Source organism: Filicampus tigris, chromosome 5, assembly GCF_054856515.1.
Source record: "Filicampus tigris isolate MCC_2025a chromosome 5, RoL_Ftig_1.0, whole genome shotgun sequence".
In the NCBI taxonomy this organism is placed as follows: domain Eukaryota; kingdom Metazoa; phylum Chordata; class Actinopteri; order Syngnathiformes; family Syngnathidae; genus Filicampus; species Filicampus tigris.
This window is the reverse complement of record NC_141221.1, coordinates 17,207,175-17,230,118: the sequence shown is the minus strand read 5'-3', so window position 1 is coordinate 17,230,118 and position 22,944 is coordinate 17,207,175. Positions and strand designations below refer to the sequence as shown.

The 22,944-nt window shown below is 38.7% G+C and overlaps 1 protein-coding gene and 1 non-coding gene across 2 annotated transcripts; one reads left to right on the top strand and one right to left on the bottom strand.

Annotated features, from left to right (window-relative positions):
• Positions 1–944: 944 nt before the first annotated feature.
• On the bottom strand, positions 945–21,745 carry eeig1a (estrogen-induced osteoclastogenesis regulator 1a). The gene is made up of 12 exons (XM_086031484.1): positions 21,599–21,745; positions 21,188–21,495; positions 9,737–9,857; positions 9,417–9,446; positions 7,561–7,677; positions 7,434–7,480; positions 6,559–6,713; positions 5,529–5,633; positions 5,251–5,449; positions 4,615–4,736; positions 3,507–3,576; positions 945–3,426 (listed from the first exon to the last, which is right to left on the bottom strand). Exons 2-12 carry the CDS (start codon positions 21,328–21,330, stop codon positions 3,381–3,383), a joined length of 1,155 nt encoding a protein of 384 aa, XP_085887610.1. The 5' UTR covers positions 21,331–21,495; positions 21,599–21,745; the 3' UTR covers positions 945–3,380.
• Positions 21,746–22,356: 611 nt separating this feature from the next.
• Positions 22,357–22,428, top strand: trnae-cuc (transfer RNA glutamic acid (anticodon CUC)). The gene has a single exon. It is a non-coding gene; the product is annotated as a tRNA-Glu (tRNA).
• Positions 22,429–22,944: the final 516 nt, after the last annotated feature.

Below are 22,944 nucleotides of genomic sequence, written 5' to 3'. Positions count from 1 at the left end.
TCAATCGAGGTGCCATGTCGGCTACTGGTATGGACCTAATACAGCGGCCACAGTGCAGTGGGCATGTATTTACTCAACTGCAGAGGGTACGAGACATCTATTCACATCAAGCACAATCAGGCACGGCTCTAGGATTTTTCTCTCCCACGGGGTTAAAGGGGGGCTTGGCCGATACATGGGGGGTGAGAAAATAATTTAGAAATATATTTTTAGAATATCAATAAAATGTTGGTGGGGCTTAACAATGGCTACACCGATTTCTAACGGGGCTATAGCACCCCCTGGGGCTATAGCACCCCTGCATATAAACGTTAGCCTACTAGCATAACTGCCAGTCATTTATCAACGTTTTGAAAACGAGGAAAAACAACTAATTCAACAAACAAGAAGAGTCCAAATCGTTTGGATGACTGACAATCTACACACATAATTAAATACTTTTTTTTTGCAAGAACATTGCTATTGCTATTACTGTATAAAAAATATGGGATATGTAAAGTGTATTCTTTTTAACTTCATCATTGTCAGCTTCTGATGAGGACACTTTTTACATTCATAATCAAATGTGATTTTTTTAAAAAGATGTATCCTGAACTCCGTCTAAGAACTACAGCATTATAGATGTTACTTCATGAGACACTCAATTAACTAGTTAGCTGTTACTGCCCTCTGCTGGTCAAATTCTGTACTATGCCGAAAGTGGACAACTTCAATTAAAACTTAACATTTAATGCGCACATATTATGTAAAAGGTCATTTTAAATGTATTGTATACAAATAGCTGTCTGCAGTGCCTGTGTTTCTCTGCCCATGACTTAATGCTATAGGCAGGGTGAAGATTCTCCATTTTCAAGCGACTACACAATGAAGACACCTAAGAATTCTTTGAACGTATGAAAACATTGCATGTCTCTTCATATACAAATGAAAACTCCACACAAAAGTAAAAGCGTAGATATTTATTGTTTAGAAGTGTTACAAAGGTAATTTTCTATATTTTAAGGTAAATACTAGCTTTGTTATGAAGCAACACTCTTGTTTGAATTTCTAATAGTGGAAGAAAAAAAAAACAGAAGGAAGGCAAGTTGTGTGCATAGCTTATAACCGTCCATCCTCCGGACAAAACCATCATAGAATAAAAGGACAAAAATATAAATAAATGCTTAAAAAAATATTAAAAAAAAAAAAAAAAAAAAGGAGTACAAAGTATAATGGGTGGTGTAAACCCGACAAATCAGTGGTTCATCCCTGAAACACGAACTAAATCTAACCGTGCGTGTGCATTTTTAGACGAAAAAAAGTAGCGTGACAATCAAAGTCTGTGAAAACAGAATAAAAAAAATAAAAAAACAGTACTAATTGTCACTGTTTTGGTGGAAAACATTCAACAAAATATTCCTAAAGATTAAGAAACGGAATAGAACAAATGACAACAAAGAAAACGTTGCAAGCAGCCAGCTGTTTGTCAACATTTCCTTGCTGTTTCTCAAGCTTTTTTGTGAACTATGTTGGAACACTGGTGAACACTGGTTTCCTGGTTGCTCCACCAGAGGACAGCAGACCGACCACAAATGAGGTTTAGAAAATCAAAAGCCGACTTTCAAGATAGCTGGGAGAAAAAAAAAAAAGAAGAGGGTGCCTTGTGTATCTTGGCCGTCATTGGCGGTCTCGCTGGAGGCGAAGACGCTTCGGGCTCAGAAAGTAAAACGGTCACAGGCTCCAAAAACTACAAAATGGCTCACTCTGGGTTCCCCGATCCACAGGGCCCTTCCCGGTTTCGTGATCTGTCCTGGGTCTAAGGTATGGAAAAGGGGCAGGAAGTTCAAGTCAACGTGCGAATTTGTCAGCTTCCGACGTGTATCGACTCGGGACTCGTTAGCCATGTTTTGTCCAAAGCAATTGTCCCATATAATGATCTCAACCCTTGAACCACAACAGCTGTGTAAACTCAGGTGAATAAATGCTCTGCAAAGCTGCTGACTGGCCGCGTGAAAGGGACCTTTCACACAGAACTTGTGATGTCATCTAAATATCTGAATACGTTATGCGTTGTGTCTGTAGTGCATGTTCACACAGTAGCTGCAGCTTCACGCATTTTGATAATTGGATAACCTCGGAGTCAGCGCCGATTGCTTTCAAGACGAAGGGGCCGTGGCCATTTTCGGGTATTACACCCACACACAGGCGACGTTCCCCTTTGATACGCCGTACTACATTGGTGTAGTGTTGGAAGTTTCACATGCTCAGATGAACTGCAGGTGCTTACTAAACATTTGCCTCTGAAATATGAAACAGAAACACAAATGAAGTCATCATGGTGTCTTCAGTAAGTCACACTGCGCTTTTGATAGGTAGTGCAAGATTTTCCCATTGATAATAATGATGACAGTATCCCGATACAGCCAGAATCGATGTTAGAGGAAAAAACGATGAGACAATTTCCACCATATTAAAACGTCAAGAATTGTCACATCAGGCTGCAGTAATATTCATACATGTTATGTTGACCCTTGTGTAGTATTATGTAATAGAATCTCGCTATTTAACTGTCAAAATGAAGTCCCATGATAGGCTTTGATAACTGACTGTGATGATATCTGATATCCGATCCACTTGTATCGAGGTTTTGTGAGGGATAATGATACATAGCATATATGTGTAGCTAATTCAAAATATTAAACATTACTGTAAGATATTGGGGCGCAATCATGCCTATATCTGATCTCGGGCCCGACCAATATAGATTTTTTTTTTTTAGACCAATTCGATATAAAACAATAAAATTCCAATAGGCGACTGATCAGACGATTAATTAAAATATATAATGGACAAAATATGTATTGTTTTGTTTCCTAATGCTTACAAAAATAAACAAATCAATTGGTAGCATAAAATTAGACTGTTTTATAATACTTTGTCCTTTAGTATTTGTTTAACTTCAAAACAGAGCTTTTTTTTCTGGGCAATATTTGAATGTTATCTTTGTGTTTTGTTGCAACATATTAATGTGCAAAAAATGTAAACAAATGAATGAAAAACTAATCCTCAGAGTTTTGCAGATCTTAAAAGAGCTCATATCTACACTATACCAATTAATCGGCTGACCAGTTTAATCAGCCGATTAATTGGTCGGGACCTACTCATGATATCGATATTTGATGCAGTTACGTGGCTACTATAGCCTGTTTGTTCCCACCCCATGATGACGGTGACGACATCGAAGACACCACGAGGATCTCGGTGTCTGAAACAAGACGACAACTGGTGGTTAAAGTGCAAAATGCTGCGTCTTTCCCGCTGTGCTGTCTTCAGACCAGCTGAAGCCAGTGGGGGGAGCAGAAAGAAAAAAAAAAAGGTGGGGTGGGAGGAATCCTTCCCCTCTAGTGGCTCTCGATGACCACGGGCTCGTAGCCGCCGGCCGACACACTGAGGGGACACAGTGAGCGGTCAGCGCTTTTCCAGAGGTGCAAGATGGCAGGAGCGGAGTCGGATGGCGGCCCACTCACCTGTTGCCCAGCCGGATGGCGCTGAGCGCGGTGCTGCCGTCTCGGTTGACGAATAGACGCAGGTTGCTGTCTGTGTGGGGGCGCAGAGACAACGGATGCTACATGTTAGCTTAGCACGAAAGAAGGCATTGTCATGGCAACAGACAATGCATGCCATGCCTATTCCTCCTTGATGAAGAAATGATGAAATTGATGAAATAATTCAGTGGCATTTTTTTTCAATTGATTTATAATTTAATGTTAATTCATGAAATCATTTTCTAAAATGTATATTAAAATTGATCTACTATTTTCTTATGTTGACAAATATGTATACATTTTTAATCAAAGCATATATATATATATATATATATATATATATTTTAAAAATGCAATTATTTAATTTAGTTAATCAACCCGTAAAATGAAATTTCTTTTTACATATATATGGAAAATTGTTTTACTATTTTTGCTTTATTTTAATATCTAAAATGAATCACTACATTATATATATATATTTATTCAAACACTTTTATATTTTAGTTTTTTGTTGTATATATTAAAATAATTCAAATTTGTATTTATAATTTAATTAAACATGAATCTATCATGCTCTGCGATTGGATGACAACCAATTCGGGGTGTCCCCCACCTACAGCCCGAAGACTGCTGGGATAGGCTCCAGCACTCCCCGCGACCCTTGTGAGGCTAAGTGGCATAGATAATGGATGATGGATGAATCTATCATTTATTTAATAAAAGAAATTATAGGTGTAAATTAAAAGTGTTTAAAGGTTACCGTAAAATTGTTTCTTGTTTATTTTACTCATTATTAATTAGTTTTATTCACAATTCACAAATACTCTATATGTATAGTGCTGCATTATTTTATTAAAATAATAAATGATTTTAATAAGCAATTCATTCTCTTTTTTATACAAAAGAGTAAATGAGCATGTGTTATTTTATAATGAAAATACTATTTTTTTACCTCATCAACCAACTACCTGGCGTGAGTTGGATTACACCTTGTACATCAAAGACCGAGTTTTCATTTATTCATTTCTCGATTTGAAATGATAATGCATTTAATAATAATGTAATGTAATAGTAATGCATTTTTGAACACCTTCAGTGTTGCTGACGTCCTCAAAGTTTTGGCTCTGGACAATCTTCTCCACGATGTCGTCAGCGTCCATGCGAGTGTCGTTCACCCAAGATGGCTGACTCTCCACAGAGTCCTGCTTCCTCCTGCAAGCCACACACACAAAAAACATGACTTTGCAGGTCCAAAATGGCGGCTAGGACACGTTCTTCGAGCTCACAAGTTTTTTTATTCTCGAGATTCACACTCACACAAGATTATTCTTACACAAGTAATAAAATATATATTACTTTATACATTTTATTTTATCTAAGTTCTCTCTTAAGTTAGCTAATTTTGTGCTCAAAAGTTTGAGTTAGGTAAATTCACAAATGTTGATCTAAATTCGTGTTTACAAATTATTGTTATAAAAACGGGCACTTGCTTGTGAGCTAAGATTTTTTTTCTCTTTTTTTTTTAAATATCATCGCTGTCCTGTGAAAAATCCTTATCTCCAATTTTGGAAACTTTTAAATTTTCACTTTAATGCGATGTCTGTAACGCGGAAACATGATTCATGTAAAAATAAGAAAATGGCAAAAAATGGAGATGAGTGTTTTTCACATGACAGCGACGATATATTGTCACTTTTGACATCCAAAATGGAGGGCAGGTGTGTACCTGGGGGTTCTGCTGGTGGGCAGAAGTGGCCTGGGAGGCCGTGGTGGTCTCTCCGAGCGTCCCGCTTCTCTTTCTCCGTCGGCGGGGTTGTCGGTGGCGAATCCCCCCAGCCCCCCCGAGGCGCTACTGCCAGTGGAGGTGTTCCTGCGGTGCGTCAAGTCCGACAGGCTGGAGGAGCGAGAGTGCTCCGTGCTGTAGCCTGCGGGACACTGGAGGGGTAAGCTAAAGCTACATGCTAAGCTAAAGGCTAAAGTTCATGTTTGGGAAGGAAAACAAACCGGAGATTTTGCTGTGCTGGCTGGCGTAGCTGGAGTTGCGAGAATGTCCCGATTGGAAAAGTTCTCCAGGAATGCACGGATTACCTTCAGGGTCTTCCAGAAGACCTGACCGCATCAAAAGGGCACAAATGTTCTCATCTTAGACAAAATGTCCAAATAAACTGCTCCAAATTTATGGTTATCTAAAAGTGGGCTGACAATTTTTTTTTTGTCTAGATTTGCTTGAAGAATTTTTTGTACCTAAATCTGTGCTTCCAAAATTTTTGCTAACTAAATTTGCACTCAAGATTTTTGTTATCTAAATATGTATGCATCTTCAAGCTTTTTGTTATTGGATTGTGCACTGACATTTTTTAAATCAAAAATTGCACTCACAATTTCGAAATGTACTTTCTTGATTTTTGTAATTTAAAGTCTTTTTTTTGTTTTCTGAATATGCACGGAGAGTCTTTTTTTATTCACAAAATTTGCAGTCAAGATTTTTTCTAAATCCAAAAATGTAAAATGTAAAATGTTTTGGGTTATCGAAGTAATAAAAAATAAGCATAACTCACACTTAACTCACATGTTTTTTATTAAACTCACATTCATACGATTTTATGTAAACTGGCAAGCCTGCAGCTGGAAGTTTTTTTTGTAATCTATATTTGCACTTGCAAATTTTTCTTAGCTAAATTTGCACACATCACTTTTTATTTAAACTCACAATCCTTTATTTCATTCTTGCCCAAGATTTTGTTCACTAAATTTGTCTTTTCTAAATTCTTCATATTTTTGTCATTTAAATTGGCACATAGGTTTTTATCCAAATTCCCACTTACGATCTTTGTGCTATTAATTCCTATAAATTTTTATTGCAGAAAGTTGCAATCTACACTTGCACTCACAATTTTTTTGTAATCTAAATTTGTGCCCACATTTTTTTTCTGTTGTCTAAATTTACGCTTGAAAAGCACAGATTAGTTGCGGTATTCCTTCGAGTTCTAGATGTAGTGTGAGTTCAAGGCATTGTGGTCGCGTTAACGTGTACCTGAGCTAACGATGGAGGGTCTATGCTTGGGCGTTCGGCCCAGAGAAATCCCTCCAGGCGGCCCGGGTTCCGCCTTGGTTCCCTCCCCCTTGCAGTCCAGCTGCAGGGTGTGCTCACGTCCCGGGACAGAGATGCTCTTGGCCGTGCTGGCCGGACTGAAGGAAGGAAAAAAACGCACACGCAAACACATGCACAAAAAAACACTGTTGTAATATCATGAGAATAAAGTCAGATTTTTTTTTTTATTTTATAGATTAATATTCAGAAAACCTTATCAGATTAAAAAAAATTAGAAGACAAAAAGTATTTTTGTTCAAAAAAAAAAAAAAAAAAGGTTTAACTTCATCAGAAAAAAGCTGTATTTTTCAAGAATTAAGATTAGGATTTTTTGGGGCTAAAATGAGCCAAGGAAAAAGTCAAGGAAAAAAGTATTGTTTTTTCCATTAAAAATATGAGGAAAAGGTCAGAAGCATATTATAATAAAGTTGTATTTTTCACAAGTTCAAGTTATTTTCATAGGGGAAAAAAGGTCTTGTTTTTAAAATATTGTTATATTTATTATTATTATTATTCAATATTATAAGACCCACAAAATTTGAGAAAAGTGTGTAAAACAAAAAGTTACATTTGTCAAGGACAGAGCCAAATTTCTGAGAGAGGAAAAAGATAATATGACGTAAAATAGTTGTTTTTTTTCCAAAAGTGAAACTAATATATTTAATGGAAGTTAACATTTCATGAGGGACAAGAAATCTTATTTTACTAAGAGCTGGTGTGATATCCGTCTTTCCCTCGTGATTTTATTCTTGTAATACTTTGGCTTTTTCCTCCAGGAAAAAAGTTTAACTTTCCAAATAAAAAAAAGAACAACTCACGTTTTAAAACAGGGGTCTCCAGACAGGAGGGTCATCCCGATGATTACCTTTCAAAAACACACACAAAAACCGTTTTGCCCCTGGACAAACAGACAAAAGACGCTAGCAGATGCTCAAAGACGCTAACCTTGAGAATGGAATTGTCCTGCCGTGTGTTCTTGGTGTCGTAGCCCTCCAGCAGGCAGCAGCGCACCGTGGAACCTGAGCCGGCAAACTCCGCCATGTTCAAGTCTGTGAAGCCCAGCTGGGGAGGCACATGAAGGAGGCACAAGTATTACCGCACAATGCAGGGTCTTCTTTGCATATATGAAGCCGGGACTACTTCCATTATCGCACTGAACAAATTTGACCTTATATAAGAGTTGGGCAATTAATCCATTTTAATCGGGATTTGGATTTCTCACGATTATAAAATCATTGTGTGTGAGTGTTCTGCCCTCCTCCTTGCGTGCTTTTTACGGTTTAGTGACGCCCATAGAAAAGGCTCATAGAAAATAACCTTCCAATAACGGATATTCACACTAAACACACAATACACAATATAAATACATAAAATGCACATAATCTTCCTTATCTGTGAAAATGTTATTTTAATAACGCTTAATCGCAGCTTTCTTTTTCTACTGCTCTTATTTGAATGTGTGTACTCCATGCACGCAGGGCACCACACATGCCGGTATTTCATTTTGATTATTGTCAATGCAATTATTTTAATGTTACCATTATTTTACTTTGTTACTCATTTATTTTCTGGTAGGTCTTTCAGGTTAATTTTGAAGTTTGAGTCTTGGTAGTTGAATAAATACAAAGTTTTGAAATCATTGAATAATCGTGCTTATGAAGCATGATTTCAATATCAATCAAAGTTATTGTGATTTTTCCCCCCCATAATTTCCCAGGCCTATCTTGTCGTTGGAGGAGGTATAGCACCAAGAGCTAAGAGTTGCTAGAAATTTGGAAGCATAAACGGAAACATTTAATTCCAGGAACTACACACACCTCAAGTGGCCGGCCAGGACTTCCTGGAGCTAAAAGGCTCCAATCAGAAGTTTTTGGCCTTCTTCCACTTTAAATATTTTTTGGTGGTGTCTAAATTGAAGCTTATATATTTTTTGTTATCCAAATTTGCACTTAGTTTTTTATCTAAATGTGCACTCACTCTTTTTGTGACCTTCATTTGCGATTCGAAGTTTTTTGCTACCATTTACATGAAAGATTTTTCTCACCTATTTTTCAACATAAATTAGTGTGCATGAGATTTTTGTGATTTGATTTTGTGCTTACAAGTTCTGTATTTGTACAGGCACGATTATTGTTCAGTTTTTTTGTTATGTGTATTCCCACTCACGTTGTGATCTAAATTGGCACTTAGGAATTAGTGTAATTAGCGCTCGCAAGATTTTCTATCATGTAAGATTTGCGTTCACAAGATTTTGATGATGCTATTCTGCATTCCGAAGCTTTTTGTTATCCGAATTTATTCTTAAGAAGTTTATTGTGATCTAAGTTCGCACGCATAATCAAATTTCGTTTCAATTTAAAGAGAGAGGTTTTGTGTTTTTTTTAAAAATCCGTAAATGTAGATTCACAATCACATTTTTTTTTGTTATCTTAATTGGTGCTTACATGATTTTGTAATCAAAATTGGCACGTACATTTTTGTGATCTAAAGTCACACAAGGTTTTATCTAAACTTCGCACTACGCTCATCAGATAAAAATCTGCAGTCACATTGTTACTTTAACTTGGCAGGACAACTGAGCAAAAGGTTGCCATTCTTCATTCTCTGCGTTGCCTGGTTTTTCCGGCAGCTTCTGTTTTTCTTGAAGGTGCACACAAGGAAGCCTCGCTTCCAAGCAGGGAAGTCGGCTAAATTTAGCGGTTGACAGGAAACTACACACAGGACTCGGAGGTGTCAGCAGGATGGCGGACCAATGCTTTATTTCTGTATTTGGGGTCGCCCACCGCCAGTGAGTCTCTTACCTTCGTGTAGGCTTTCCCGCCTTTCAGCTCCTGCGGGAAGAAAACAGGAAGAGGGACACGTTTACCAAAAATGATCCCATTTCATACCTGACATTTTGGAGCCTCTTTCACACGGGTACCCTGCGTCACAACTGTACCGTTGACATACAAGGGACACAAGGTGGCTGATTTTCATGGGCATTTATATAACAGTGGGTTTCACACAGAACCCATCGAAGAGGAATATTGCAGAGTGACGCGGCATCAGGCAGCGAAGACTTTTGCACACATCTTTACAATGTCACTGACTGTGAAACAGCCATTTTGTGCCCTTCATTCACCTTCCTGACAGACACCCGGCAGACGGACGGGTCCAGCACGCCCGTGTGCGGGTTTGCGCTCATCTTGGACACGAAGGAGAACCTCTTCCTCCATCGTACGCAGTTTTCACGTACTTCCTCCCTGCACGCACACACAAACAGTTGATAAATGGCAATGCTGAGACATACCATAAAAAACTTTTGAAAAATTAAGAAATTCATGTATATATTGGGAAAATTCAGCCCCTGAGGCCATTTTGACTAAGCAACACGAACATTGGTAGGCACATCCATCATGAGTAGAGCTACAAAAAAGTCTTAGAGTGGAAGTCAAGCCATACATATTTTTTTCAAGAATATGTTCTATGCAAGCCCATTAGTTGAAACAAGGTATTCCGATAAATATTGAGTTTGTGGAATAAGAGTTAATCTACCTGTTTTTAGTCATCTCTGGGGGCGGCCATTTTGTCACTTCTGTCGACTGAAAATGACATCACAAATGCTCAGGGCTCAGGTAACGACCAATCACGGCTGACCTGTTTTCTGAAGCTGACCTGTTATTGGTCGTTACCTGAGCCCTGAGCAGTTGTGACGTCATTTTCAGTCGACAGAACTGACAAAATGGCCACCCCCTGAGATGGCTAATAAGGGGTGGATTTTGCTGCTTAACTCATATTCCACACATGCAATATTAATCAGAATACCGTGTTTCAAATAGTGGGCCTGCTGGGATCATATTGAAAAAAATGTTTGGGTTGATTTCTCCTTTAAGAAGCAATGCCCAGAGAGAAACAGGATGTTAGCCATTTTGGTTTGAACGCGACATTTTAGGCTCATTTTGGCTGATTCCAGGTGGTCTTCGTAGAAACACACATCCTACCGATTTTTGGGGGGAGAAATTCAGCCCCCGAAGCCTGTTGCAGTTGGCACCATGAAATGTGGTCAATAAATCTATCACGAGTAGACCCACAAATAAGTCTCAAGAAGCCACAGCAGTAAAGACGAAAGCAGTCTGCCATTTTGGTTTGAAGTGACCATTTTCGGGGTGGTTTTGATTGTTTCCATTAAAGGCAGACTCTTTCCTAGAGATTTTGCCTGACTGATACCAAATTCGACTACTAGATGGACGGATGATACGAAATTGTGAGAAATGTAAGTTTTTCTTATCATGTGTGAGCTTCGCATGGCAGCAAAGTTTGCTGCCTCTCCATAAAACACAAAACTCTTAACACGTAACCATATGATTTTTGGGGAAAATTTCAGCCTCCAATGGTAACTTGAAACTTAAGCCTCGCTCTCATGAGTAGACCTCCACAAAAAGTCTCAAGAAGCCTTGCCTGAAAAAATACAGGACGCCGGCCATTTTGTTTTGAAGCAGCCATTGACTTGTAAAAACCTAATAAGTCGATCCAACATGGCCAGTTTGACCAAACGTCTTTGATTACAATGATTATTGCTGAAGCGCACTAATGGACGCAACCTTTCCCAAAGAAAGTTCATAAAGTGGACCAGACAGCTGCAAGCACTCTGTCGTGTTATTTCGGGGATAATTACTGCCGTCTCTAAACGCTAAACGAGGAAAACATGAAAGAGGCAATTTTCTGGAAATGACAAGTTTTCTTGGAAAGGCAACACGCTGATTAAGGAGCATTCCGAGACGTCATGTCATTAAAGAGTCCTGTTATTTGCTTCCAGCACAGTGAATCTCCGCTACATCGCAGTTACACAGTTATGCAAACCCGTTATAGAGCAGATTTTTAAGCATTTTAAATAACTTTTTTGGTGGGTTTTTACTATAATGTATACTTGTAAGTTGGAATTTTAATTTTAATAAGAACGACTTCAGTGTAGTAAGACGTTATTTGACAATATGCCGGGCAGTAGAGATCTACTAAGGAAAGGCTCCCAATTTAACTTCAGCTATGGGACTTATGCGCAACCAAATTCTGTATTGAGCAAAACAGGTCAAAGCGCTCCCTTTCGGTTTGGGGAAATGGCGGATCCCCTAATGAAGGAGACCGGGACGGGAACTTGAAATGTCTACGAAACCAACATCCAATTGACAAAATTCTTGGTGTGTTGAAGTGGCCATTCCAAACAAACTCAGCATTTTTTGACACGCTGTCGTTTTAGGGGAAATCTTGTCACGTTGCTACTCGATATAGTGGGAGGTTATAGAACGTATCCCCCACGATAAACAGACGTTTGGCTGTAATCCACAAGACATTTAATCAACAAAACAACAACACTGGCGAGTCGTCACTGAGGCGTCTATCACACCAGGAAAAGCTGCTGATAGGCAGGACGTCTCCATGGTGACCACATCGTAGTTGAAGGCTTGGACATGACTAGAAAACTAAACACACACGCACATATATATGCGGTGTATACTGGTGGTGGCAGCTGCTTCTCACACTCACACTCGCCCCCTCCCCCTCCCCCCCTCCGCCACTGCCATTGTTCAACATGGCCCCCGCAACTAAGCGTGTGATTTTTACCCCTTGCTCACTTGTCTCCACACTTTTGACAACCTGTTGTGGGCAACATTCTCCCGGTACTTGGGGGAAAATATACATATACGTGTATATACATATACACAGAGAGAGAGGGAGGGAGGGAGGGAGAGAGGGGGGGGAGAAGCGGAGAGAATGAGAAAGAGTAAGAGAATGAGAGAGAGAGACATTATGTAAGTAGAAGTAATCTGTAGCTGGTTTCAAAATGTGGCCATCATGAAAATGTTATTACTTACAGAGGAGCTTTGCGATACGAATGACCTGACTTATGAGTTTTTAGAGATACGCCCCGTCAGAGCTGGGCATTCCATCTTTGTGACGTACCGGTCCGCCTAGCCACCTATGACGCTGAAGGATCTAAATCTATATGAATGGCTTTATATTAGCCAACAGGTTAACAGAAAACAAAATGGGAATTACACATCGCATAATCAGTTAAAAGTCTCAGAGTCAGCGTGCCCTGATCGGAGCACGGGACCAGCTGGTGAAGATCAGCCCCATAGGCAGGGCCAGCCAGGGAGGAGACAGCCCACATTATGTTTAGATTTTGAAGAATAAATGTGAGGGCTGCATGTTAGACCGTGCCCCTATTCTGCCCTCGCCCGTTTTGGGTAAGAGCATTCGCGAGGATGGAAAAGCTGCCCAGATCTGATTATTGTATGATTCCTGAACTTCAGAGAGGGTTAAGAAAACTGACGAGAAAATTCAATCGACTTGTGTGAGTCTTTATTTACATTGGATACCTTCTTGAAAGATAAAACGAACACTCATTGAGTAAGTAGTTGTTTTGTAAATTGCTAATTGGGCTAATGGACTCCAGACCTACTAAACATTACAACAACGCACGCCCATTTTGTAGGCGATAAACGGGAAACTTAAAAAAATAATAGTCGAACTAAGCATAGTCGCAAGCCCATTTTTTTCCGTCTATGTGATCGCCCATTTTTGTGGTGAAAAAAATTCCGATTTTTTAAAAATATATAATGAATAAAATAACGTAGTTTTTTGTTCCTTACGACAAAGATATGAATTACAGGAAGAGCATTTGATTGTTTTACAATACTTTGCCCTTTAGTATTTGTTTAGCTTTACAATGTCCATTGAAGTGAAGCAAACACTCTGTAATACTTTACATTGTATCCAATCATATCATATTGTTACATCACATAATTATATCATCTGTTGTAATTACTGTATATGAAATAGTTATTGAATGGGGGCTCCCGTGAGCTCATGGGAAGCTTCTGGTGCGGCGTTCTTATCAGGAGCGACACGGGTGGTCGACCAGTGCAAGTAGAGGAAGAACAACATTCCTGAGGAGCGTCAGCTTTGTTGGGTCTCCATGGAGATGTCGCCGTGTGACGCTCGCGAGTCCAGAGCCCACTTCTGGTTGGTCTCTCCAATTTGTTTGGAAGGTCAAACTTCTTGTTCTCCTAACCCCTTTCGCACTTTTTTCCAAACATTTGTTCCCCAAATGACAACATCACGAGAAGTAATTCATCAAGTGGAAGGTTTGTTCCCCCTTTTCACAAACACAGCAAAGAGAAACTGCATTCAAACAGCCCAGGATGTGCCCACCAATCAGTTTCAACCAGGAAGTGGGCCCTGTGAGCGCGTGTGTCAATCATCAAGATTACCGGAAAAAAAAAAATAAAAATGGGAAAATGGGAAAAAATAAAATTACAGAAATATACAAATGTAAAATACAATTTTATTGTTGTAAATTTTTTATTTTTAATGTGTGTATTTTGCTACTCTGGCCCTGACCAAAATTGATTTTTTTTTTTTTTTTAACAAGGTTATTTTACAAAAAGAGAAAGAAAAAATTGACAAAAAAATGTTCAAACTACTTTTCAAAAAGTTTTATTTACAGGTTCACACAAAATATGGATTTTTTTTTTAATTTACAAAAAAGAAACAAATGTATTGATTATAAAACAGAACATCTAACAAATGTTTTTTTTATTTAAAAACTTTAAGTAGAAATTCTGTGTTCACGCATGTAGTTTGGTACTGTGTTTAAAAACAAGGACTTTTATTTTTATTTTTACCCTAAGTCAATTTTCGAAATGGGATTTTTTTAGTTTAAGTTAAAAAAAAACAAAAAAACGTGTTCCATGTTCCAGGCAAGAATATAGATTTTTTTAAACAGTGTATTACAAAAAAATTAATAAATACGTTTTCTTTAAAAAAAAAAAAAAACAATAAATAAAATCTTTTCAAATACTGAAATTAAATTCAAGGTTTAAATCACGTTTTCAAACACATGATCTGGTTTGGACCAAAATAAAGATTTAAAAATTCCAGTTTACTTTAAGTAGTTGAGGTTTCTGTTCCAAGACCAAAACATGAATTTTATCTACTTATTTCTGCATTTATAATAAACTTTATTGGGGGGAGGATAAGCAGTTCTGTTAGTAGCTGGATGGATCAAAGGGTGCTAAGCTAAGAGGGTCAGCTAGCATACGATCCCCAAAACCATGTAAAATGATTAAAAAAACAAAGCAAAACAAAATAGTTTCTTAGTTAATTGTTTGAAGGTTAAAAAAAACATTTCTGCTCCAAACGGTCTAAAAGTTGAGGTTAAACAAACACACTCACTCACATACGTGGACAGAGTGTTGGCTGTTATCGGCCGCAGTGAGGCCTGCTGATCAGAAAGACAAACACGCCACGTTCCGGGCCGGGTCACGACAAGAAACGTCAGATAAACCAGTGCTGAGGAAGCAGACGCTGACGTGACGTCAGAACCGGCCCGGGGTGGCAGTTCGGGTCAAATCGAGCATGCCCGCAAAAAAAGAAGGGGAAAAAAATGTATGTAAATGTTTGGCCGGGAAATTAACTGGACTTTTTTTTTTTTGCTGAGAAAGACAAAGCCAGCAGAGTACCACTTCACTTTTTATTCTTTTACCGAGAACCTGCGATAAAATTGGCAAATTCCCTTTTTAATCATCATTATTGCTGGATTGGGTGTCTGAGAATTGTCGTTCTCATCAAGTTTTTTTTTTTTTAATTGAGTGCAACAAAATACAAACAGAAAAAGAGCATGCAAAAAATGACGCAACTGACATAACTTTTACATTTTTTTAGTTCATGTTTATTTTATATACAATATATTATGCTTGTATATTTGAATTTTAATAGTTTTTTAAACTTTTGTGTCTTTGCTTTATTTTTCCATCAAATAATTTGTTATAGTCTTTTGTATCAGTTTCTAATATATTTTTTTAATCTGTGTATTTGTTATATTTTTTCTATTTTTTCTTCATATTATACATTTTGTTGGATATCGTGTATATTATATGTTCTACTTTGTTGCGAAAGCAAGTGCAATGACATCTCCCTCCACTAGGGTGCATCTTCATGCCAAAGAGCATTTCTACCATTGGACACTATAACAATTCATATTGTTTCAATAAAGATGTTTCTTCACAGTAGAATCAGCACGAGCACAAACAGACAGACAGACAGACAGACAGACAGACAGACAGACAGACAGACAGACAGACACACACACACACCCCCGCACACGCACGCACACACACACACACAATATGCAAATGAGGCAAAAATCAAGCTTGAAAACAGGAAGCAGCTGTTGAAAAGTCGCCGCTACAGGCTAACCTCTCGCTCATCTGCGGACTTCCCTGTCGTTCAACCTCGCACGCACGTCATCTATCAATCCATCCATTTTCTATATCTCTTATCCTCTCTTGGGTCACTAATTTCGGGTGAGAGGCAGGGTACACTCTGCACTGGGTCCCATCCAATCACAAGGGTACATTGAGGCAAACAACAGTCATGACTAAAGACAATTTAGGAAAATCTAATCCACTGGACGATTTAATTGTCCGATATTAGCTATTCCAAAATCTTATTTTATTTTTTTAATATATATTTTTTTTATCATTTGATTAATCAGTTAATAGAATTAATAGAATTAAATAATTGAATTTAACAGCATTGCATTGGCCTAAAAAAAAAAAGTCCATATTTGTCAAGCCTTTGAAAAAATACTAACTAAACAACCAATACAAAAATATTACCCAAAAAAACAAAGCTATTAGGAAACAAGACAAATATTAGATAAACTCCGAACAAGCAGTAGCCCCTCTCACAGTGGCCGACATCTGCTCCTTGGGGGATCCCACGGGGTCGTCGCAAGCAAAACAAGGTCCAACCCGACAAATCCCAGGGAGCAGAAGGGGCGGGCGAGTCATAGGAATGTTCCCGTGGGCCTACGCTACACGCCGATGTCACCATCCGTTCGGGACCACACGGGCTCGGCAACAACCCGCACATGTGCGCAACATGTGAGCTGACGTGGAGCTAAACAGCACCCAGTAGCCGTGACAAGTCCATTTTGCTCTACGAGGGTGGACTAATTTATCCATTTCTCTTTGTTTGATATTTGGTAATTATGTATTTTTTGATAATTTTCCCTTTTTTTGTACTGTTTATATTCCATTTCGACTTACAATACTGTAGGAAAAATTCCCATTTACTCTAGTTTTATTTAATTCATGAAATTTTCAAAATCAACATTTGTACTTTTTTTCCTAAAGTCATTATTAGAGGATTTTAAAAATATATTATTATTATTAATTATATTATTTGGATTTTATTCATGATTTGATCACATACACATTCATATTTACTTTTCCCTTTTAATGATTTTTTAAAAATACATTCTTTTGGTATTTTATTTAGATCTACAAAGAAAATCCTGTATAAAAAAATCCTTTATACTGTTAGACAACTTGAATTTTACTTTAGTCATTGACAATTTCCCTTCCTTACTACTTGCTTTGGTTTCAACAGTCTTTCAGTCATTCACTGGCAGAATTGCTCATATTACCCGCCATTTTAGATCACTTTGACTGATCTTCCAAAACCCTAACTAAAGTTTTCACCAAAAGCTTTTTCCATTCTTCTTCTCTGTTTTACACCAATCAAAATAGTTTAGATGAGCTCATGGTGCAATAGAAATCCCCTTCAGTGCTCTCATTTGCTTTGCTGGCTCTTGCCGGGAAGCACGTGGTCTCTGGGCAGAGCCAGGATGCAGTCATCAAATGTTTGGAGTCGAAAAATGGCCAAATGTTAACTGCTATAAAATCTGAACTCGAGAGGAGGGCAGGAGGAAGCTGCCAAAAACCCAAAGGAGAGCACGAGGAGGCCGCTGCAGCTGCACACAATCACATTCAATCCTCTTTTCATCCCAATGACTCTTTTTACCCTTTTTTTCCACCATGACATCTGATTTGTGTTCATAGCCCGAGAAAACGCATTGCATGTAAGATGTACACAAGCAGGACATTTTACAAATGGCCATCCTGTTCCACATTTCAAGCGTGTCAAATTCCCAAACATTCCACTACGAAAGCCTTTCAAGCTGGCTGCTCGTCGGAATTCCGAGATGAGTTTTTTTTTTTTTTTCCCTTAAATCCCACGCAGCTGTTCTCAATAACAGCAGCATTCAAATCGAGAAAAAACATTTTCGAAAGTTTCACTTTGCTGAGAAGGATGCGCTTTTTAATAACTACCAATTACATATATTTATGTCTTTTAAAAACTTAGACATGATATTAGGGCTGGAAAAAAAATATTGTATCGCAATACTTTTTATGTCGATCCAAGTATCGATCCGTTGATGAAGTATTGCAATACTTTCAATACCTTGTGTTATGTTATGTTTTGCATGTTCTATAACATACATTTGGAACTTTTGAGGTCCTTAAAGTTGAGCTTTGTGAATGGAGTTTTATTTGTTGTGCTCCTGTGTAATCAGGAACAGTTACTGGAACAGTTTATGGCCTTTTCAATCGTGACATTTGAATAAATGTCAAATGGCACTTAAGTTAAAACTTTGGAAACACATGCCTCAGTTTTTTTTAATAGAAATCTTCATAATGAAAGCGGGTGTGACTGTGGCCAGGATTGATTGACAGCTGTTGGCAGAGGCGTGCGTGTTGACTGGTGACTGATTGACAGGCGCTGAAGGGGTGTGTCAGTGGCGATAATTGATTGCATTATGGCCCGACAATTTATCGGGCAGCCGATTTAATCAGCCGATATTATGTTTGTCAAGTTAAAAAAATACTAAAGGTCAAAGTATTGTAAAACAGTCAAATCTTCTGCCTGTAAATTATGTCTATTGTTGTAAGTGTCAAGGTACCAAAAATGAAGCTATTTTACTCCTTAGACATTTTTTGTATTAACCTGTTGATTAATCGGTTATTGGAATTTTATTCTGCCAAATACTAGAATCGGCCACACAAAAAAAAAACATCGGTGGGGTCCTAGTGGGCATGATGACAGGGTTTTCAGTGTCCATATTTGATTGAGAGGTGCTGCATGGGCCTGTCAATAGCTACGATTAATTGACAGCTACTGCATGGGCGAGTCAGTATCGAAGAATGTCATGTCATTCAGCGCCTGTGTTTGTTTGACAGGCGGTACCTGTGTATCTACCGTGATGTTTGATTGACAGTTTCTGTATGTACATGTCAAAGTGTACATGTTTGATTGACAGGTCCTGTCTCAGCGCTTTTTAAGGGGTTTCACTATCCATGTTTGATTGGTGGCATGTCAAGAGACTATTTGACTGACAGTTGCTGCATGGGTGTGTCCCTGTCTACGTGTGATTGACACTGCTGAGACCAAACGATGGTGTCATAAAGCCATGGTGGACTGGCGCCCAGCACACCAGGTCCTTGTGGTCCACAAGGTCACATTTGCGTCACGTGACAGCGGGTGGAAGAAGGAGAAAATGGTGGGAGGGTACAAAGACATGCATTGTCACAGGGGTGACATAACGCTAATCTGATTGGACGAGAGAATGAGGGAGCGAAAGAGAGAGAGAATTGTTTGAATGGGTGGGTATGATAAATTTGGAGCAGTTATGTAACATCCAGCAAGGTGGAGGCGCAGAGAGGGGCGATCGAAGAGGTCTCGCTTGGACAAATAATATCCACGAAGAGGAATTATCTCTAACAACAACAGTTATTAAATAAAGGCAGATTTCATAACATTATGAAAAACATTGTACATATTCAAACACTAGACATGCTTCGTTTTAAAAACATCGCCAGTGCTAATGCTAATGTCAATGTACAATCCAATTGACATGCTAACAGGAAATTAGCATTGACTTCCGTTGAGTGATTTTCCTTCAAATAAAATAATATTCACACACAAACATTGCAAAACGCCAATCCTGTCCCTGAGCTTCGGACCTCATTTGAGACCAAAACCCTGTCTTGAAACCCTAATTTTCAGCCCTTACCTTTGCTGGAAATCCTAATTTGAAATACTATCCCCATTAAACCAACCAAACCGCTTTAATCCAAACTCCAATACTTGATTAAAACCCTAAACCCTGCTTGAAATCCTAACCAAATTTTGAAACTCTCACCCTGGCTTGAAACCCTATTTTAACACCATAGACTTGTTTGAAACCCTATCCCTGGGTTGAACCCCTATTTTGAAACCCTAATTTGGAACCATAACCCAGGATAAAAACCCTCATTTGAAACACCTAGCCCTTGTTTGAAAATTCTACCCTGACTTGAAACCCTAATTTGAAGCCATCTTGAAAGCCTAATTTGAATCCTGAATACAGAGTTAAAACCCCGAGCCTTGTTTGAGGGTTAGGGTTGAAACCCTAACATTTGTTAAAAAAGCTAACCCTGGCTTAAAACACTAAAAACACTAAAAACATCAATATGGATTAGCTTGTTTATGTCACATGACCAAACTCAGAATATAAGTGAACCATGATTGGTTGTTACCTGAGCAACTGTGATTTCATTTTCAGTGGACAGCAAGTGATAAAATGGCCGCCCCCTAAGATGGATAAAAACGGGTGGACTTTGCTGTTTAATTCATATTCCACAAATGCAATATTAATCAGAACATGTTTAGACTAGTATGGCCGCATAGAAGATTTTTGATTTGCCTTCCACTTTAAAAAGTGCAGTCCACATGTTTACATGTCATTGCTTTGTAACATGGAAAGTTGAAGTGATAAAGCCACAGATGGGGTTTTTTCAGCATTATTGTTACAATATGATTTATGACTTACAAACTTAGTTATTGGTAGAATTTTGAGAAGTTGTCGAAGTGATCATTTTAAAGATTGCCGAAAAATGTCAAAATGTTTCATAAGTTAACTGTAATTGAAGTAGATAAATAAACAGCCTTTCACATTCATTCATGGTTCATTTGCCTTCTTTGTAAGCTTAAGCCTAGTCATTAAGACCCCAAAACATTATGTATAATAAATATTATATTATTTATTGTAATAGAGACTAATTTATTGTTTGTGTTTGTTGAAAATACATGGGAAGAGGTCCTTGAAAAAATAATCGCCCATTAAATTGCAATTGCACTATTTCTCAATAAGATTATTTTTTCTAAATCGTTCATTTAGCCCTATTTCAAACCAAGTTCTTGGTGTGAAAGTAGTGCTTCAAGTAGGCTTTCAAGCCCGGCTGAGGATTTCAAGAAAGGGTTAGGGTCTAAACCCATTGATGCGGGTTACAAAGTAGCTTCAAGCCATAGCTGGGGATCTAAGCAAGGTTATGGTTTTAAGACATTGTTAGGACGTCAAGAAATGAACCAGAGGTTGTTGTTGTTTTTTTGTTTTGTTTACCAGACTGCAGCCTTTGCTGTTTGAGAATTAGATTCTTGTACATTACATTGCGCATTGTGTTGATTTGAATACGATTAATTGTTCAGCCCTAGTTTAGAACCTTCATTTGAAGCCCTACCTGAAAACCTAATCTTAAACGCTAGCCTTCGTTGGTATGGTGATTGGCCATGATTCCAACACCTCGTTAACAGCAGCAACGGCGCTATGCGAACCAAGTTAAAACGCGCGCGCACACACACACTGCAACGTGGGGGGACTACTGAAGACATAAGTTGTGTTTGGACCACATTTGGTGTTAAAAGTGACCTGGAGGAGGAAGCGACGAAGTCTCCGTCCAGCAGGCGGACTTTGCAGAAGAGAACCCCGTTGACGAACGGCACCGCGCTCAGCTCCTCCAGCGTCAGATGAGTCTGGAACTTGAATTTCTTCTTTTTCGCGAAGAACGCCATTCTGTTGCTGTCCTCTGTCGACACCTGGGTCGAGTGAAAAGCCCCAGCACAACAAAACCACTCCGGAAGAAAACTTAATGGTGCCGTTTTATTCCAGTTTTGGCAGAGAAGCAGTCCGCTCCTCTTCTTTCGTCGTCTTGTCCGGCGACCAGTCAATGCAGAAACCTGGAAACAAGCCAAAAGACCGTGTTCAAGTCGACATTTGGCGGATTGAAAGTGACACAAGGTTTTGATAGTGGGGGGTATTGGCGAGGGAGAGTAGACCCACCTAGAGACATTTCTGCTCCCGGCGACGATTCGCCCAAACAAATGACACAAAAACAGCACTTTTCCACCCTCTCCGAACAGGAATAATCCAGCCAGCCGGGGGCTAGGATCAAGTTACGTCAGCAAAGCAGTCATATCCCGGCTTTACTTTCAAAATAATAAATCGGTGTTAAGCAAAGCCGCACAACAGATATCAACATCGCGTTTAAATTATATAAAATTATACAAAGTTATATCCGAGCTCTAAAATTGAATTCAGTTTGATTCTTATAAAGACATCAGTTATCGAAGCTCATATATCTTTTATTTTTAAAAGACAAATAACACCACTTCCGTGTATTGATGGTAGTAACTCTTACGGACTAGATTTTGAAGGTGGCTGACACTCAAATCAAAGCGCGGCCTCAATGCAGTAAAACAGCGCCTTTTAGTGGCAAACCCCTGCATGTGCTCTTTAGTCATGATCAATACAGTATAAACATTCAGGCGCAAGATTTTAAATCTTCATAATGTCTCCAACCCTAGTTTGAAACCCCAACTTAAAACACTCACCTTTGATCGAAAATGTGTTGGAACATTCAAATTCACTCGCTTGATCTTAACTCTGTCTTGAAGCTCTTCTTTGAAACCCAACCCCGGTCTTGAAACCCTAATTATGGCTCGAGGGAAAATCCTCCCACCGCCCCCACTTAACCGTATAAACCTTCTTAGTTATAATGCTAAATGTTATAAACCTATTATCCTGGTTTCGTTCAACAGTCCCTGGTGGTCTAGTGGTTAGGATTCGGCGCTCTCACCGCCGCGGCCCGGGTTCGATTCCCGGTCAGGGAACTAAGATTTTTTTGGGGCGTGTATGACCACATCTTTTGCATAAAACTTGACCATAGTGGTATCGTGGTGATTTCATGTTGTGTGCTGCTAAATATCTTAAAATGTCAGCCTCCTTGGATGGCTCAAAATGTAATTCTTTTGCCAACCCAATATTAACCAGAATACAGTACAGTACTGTGTTTAGACTAGTGGAGGCATATAATGCAAATGAAATTTTGGACTTGCTTCCACTTAAAGACCGCTGAAGTAAAGTCTCAACTATTGACACGTGTATTTTTTTTTTTTACCCCTCAAAAAATTGCTGACTAATCTTCCTGCTGTAAACATTCACATCTATATTAAAGGATTCTGTCTACATTCTTAATACTGTACTGCTGGTGCTTATTAGACCGCACTATTGATATGAATGCTGTATAATGTTGCAGACTATTCTTGCTGCTGGTCACAGTCACTTGTGCATAAAAGTAATACCTATTACGTGCTGCATATACATAGATCATTGATAAATGTGTAGCT

Bases quoted from the DNA above. Each gene is read 5' to 3' on its own strand.
- eeig1a (XM_086031484.1), bottom strand. From the start codon at position 21,330: ATGGCGTTCTTCGCGAAAAAGAAGAAATTCAAGTTCCAGACTCATCTG. The intron at 9,447-9,736 runs GTGAATGAAGGG...TTCTTCCCGCAG, and splicing joins GCCGGGTGTCTGTCAGGAAG to GAGCTGAAAGGCGGGAAAGC. The intron at 3,577-4,614 runs GTGTTCAAAAAT...GCCCCCACACAG, and splicing joins GGACGTCAGCAACACTGAAG to ACAGCAACCTGCGTCTATTC.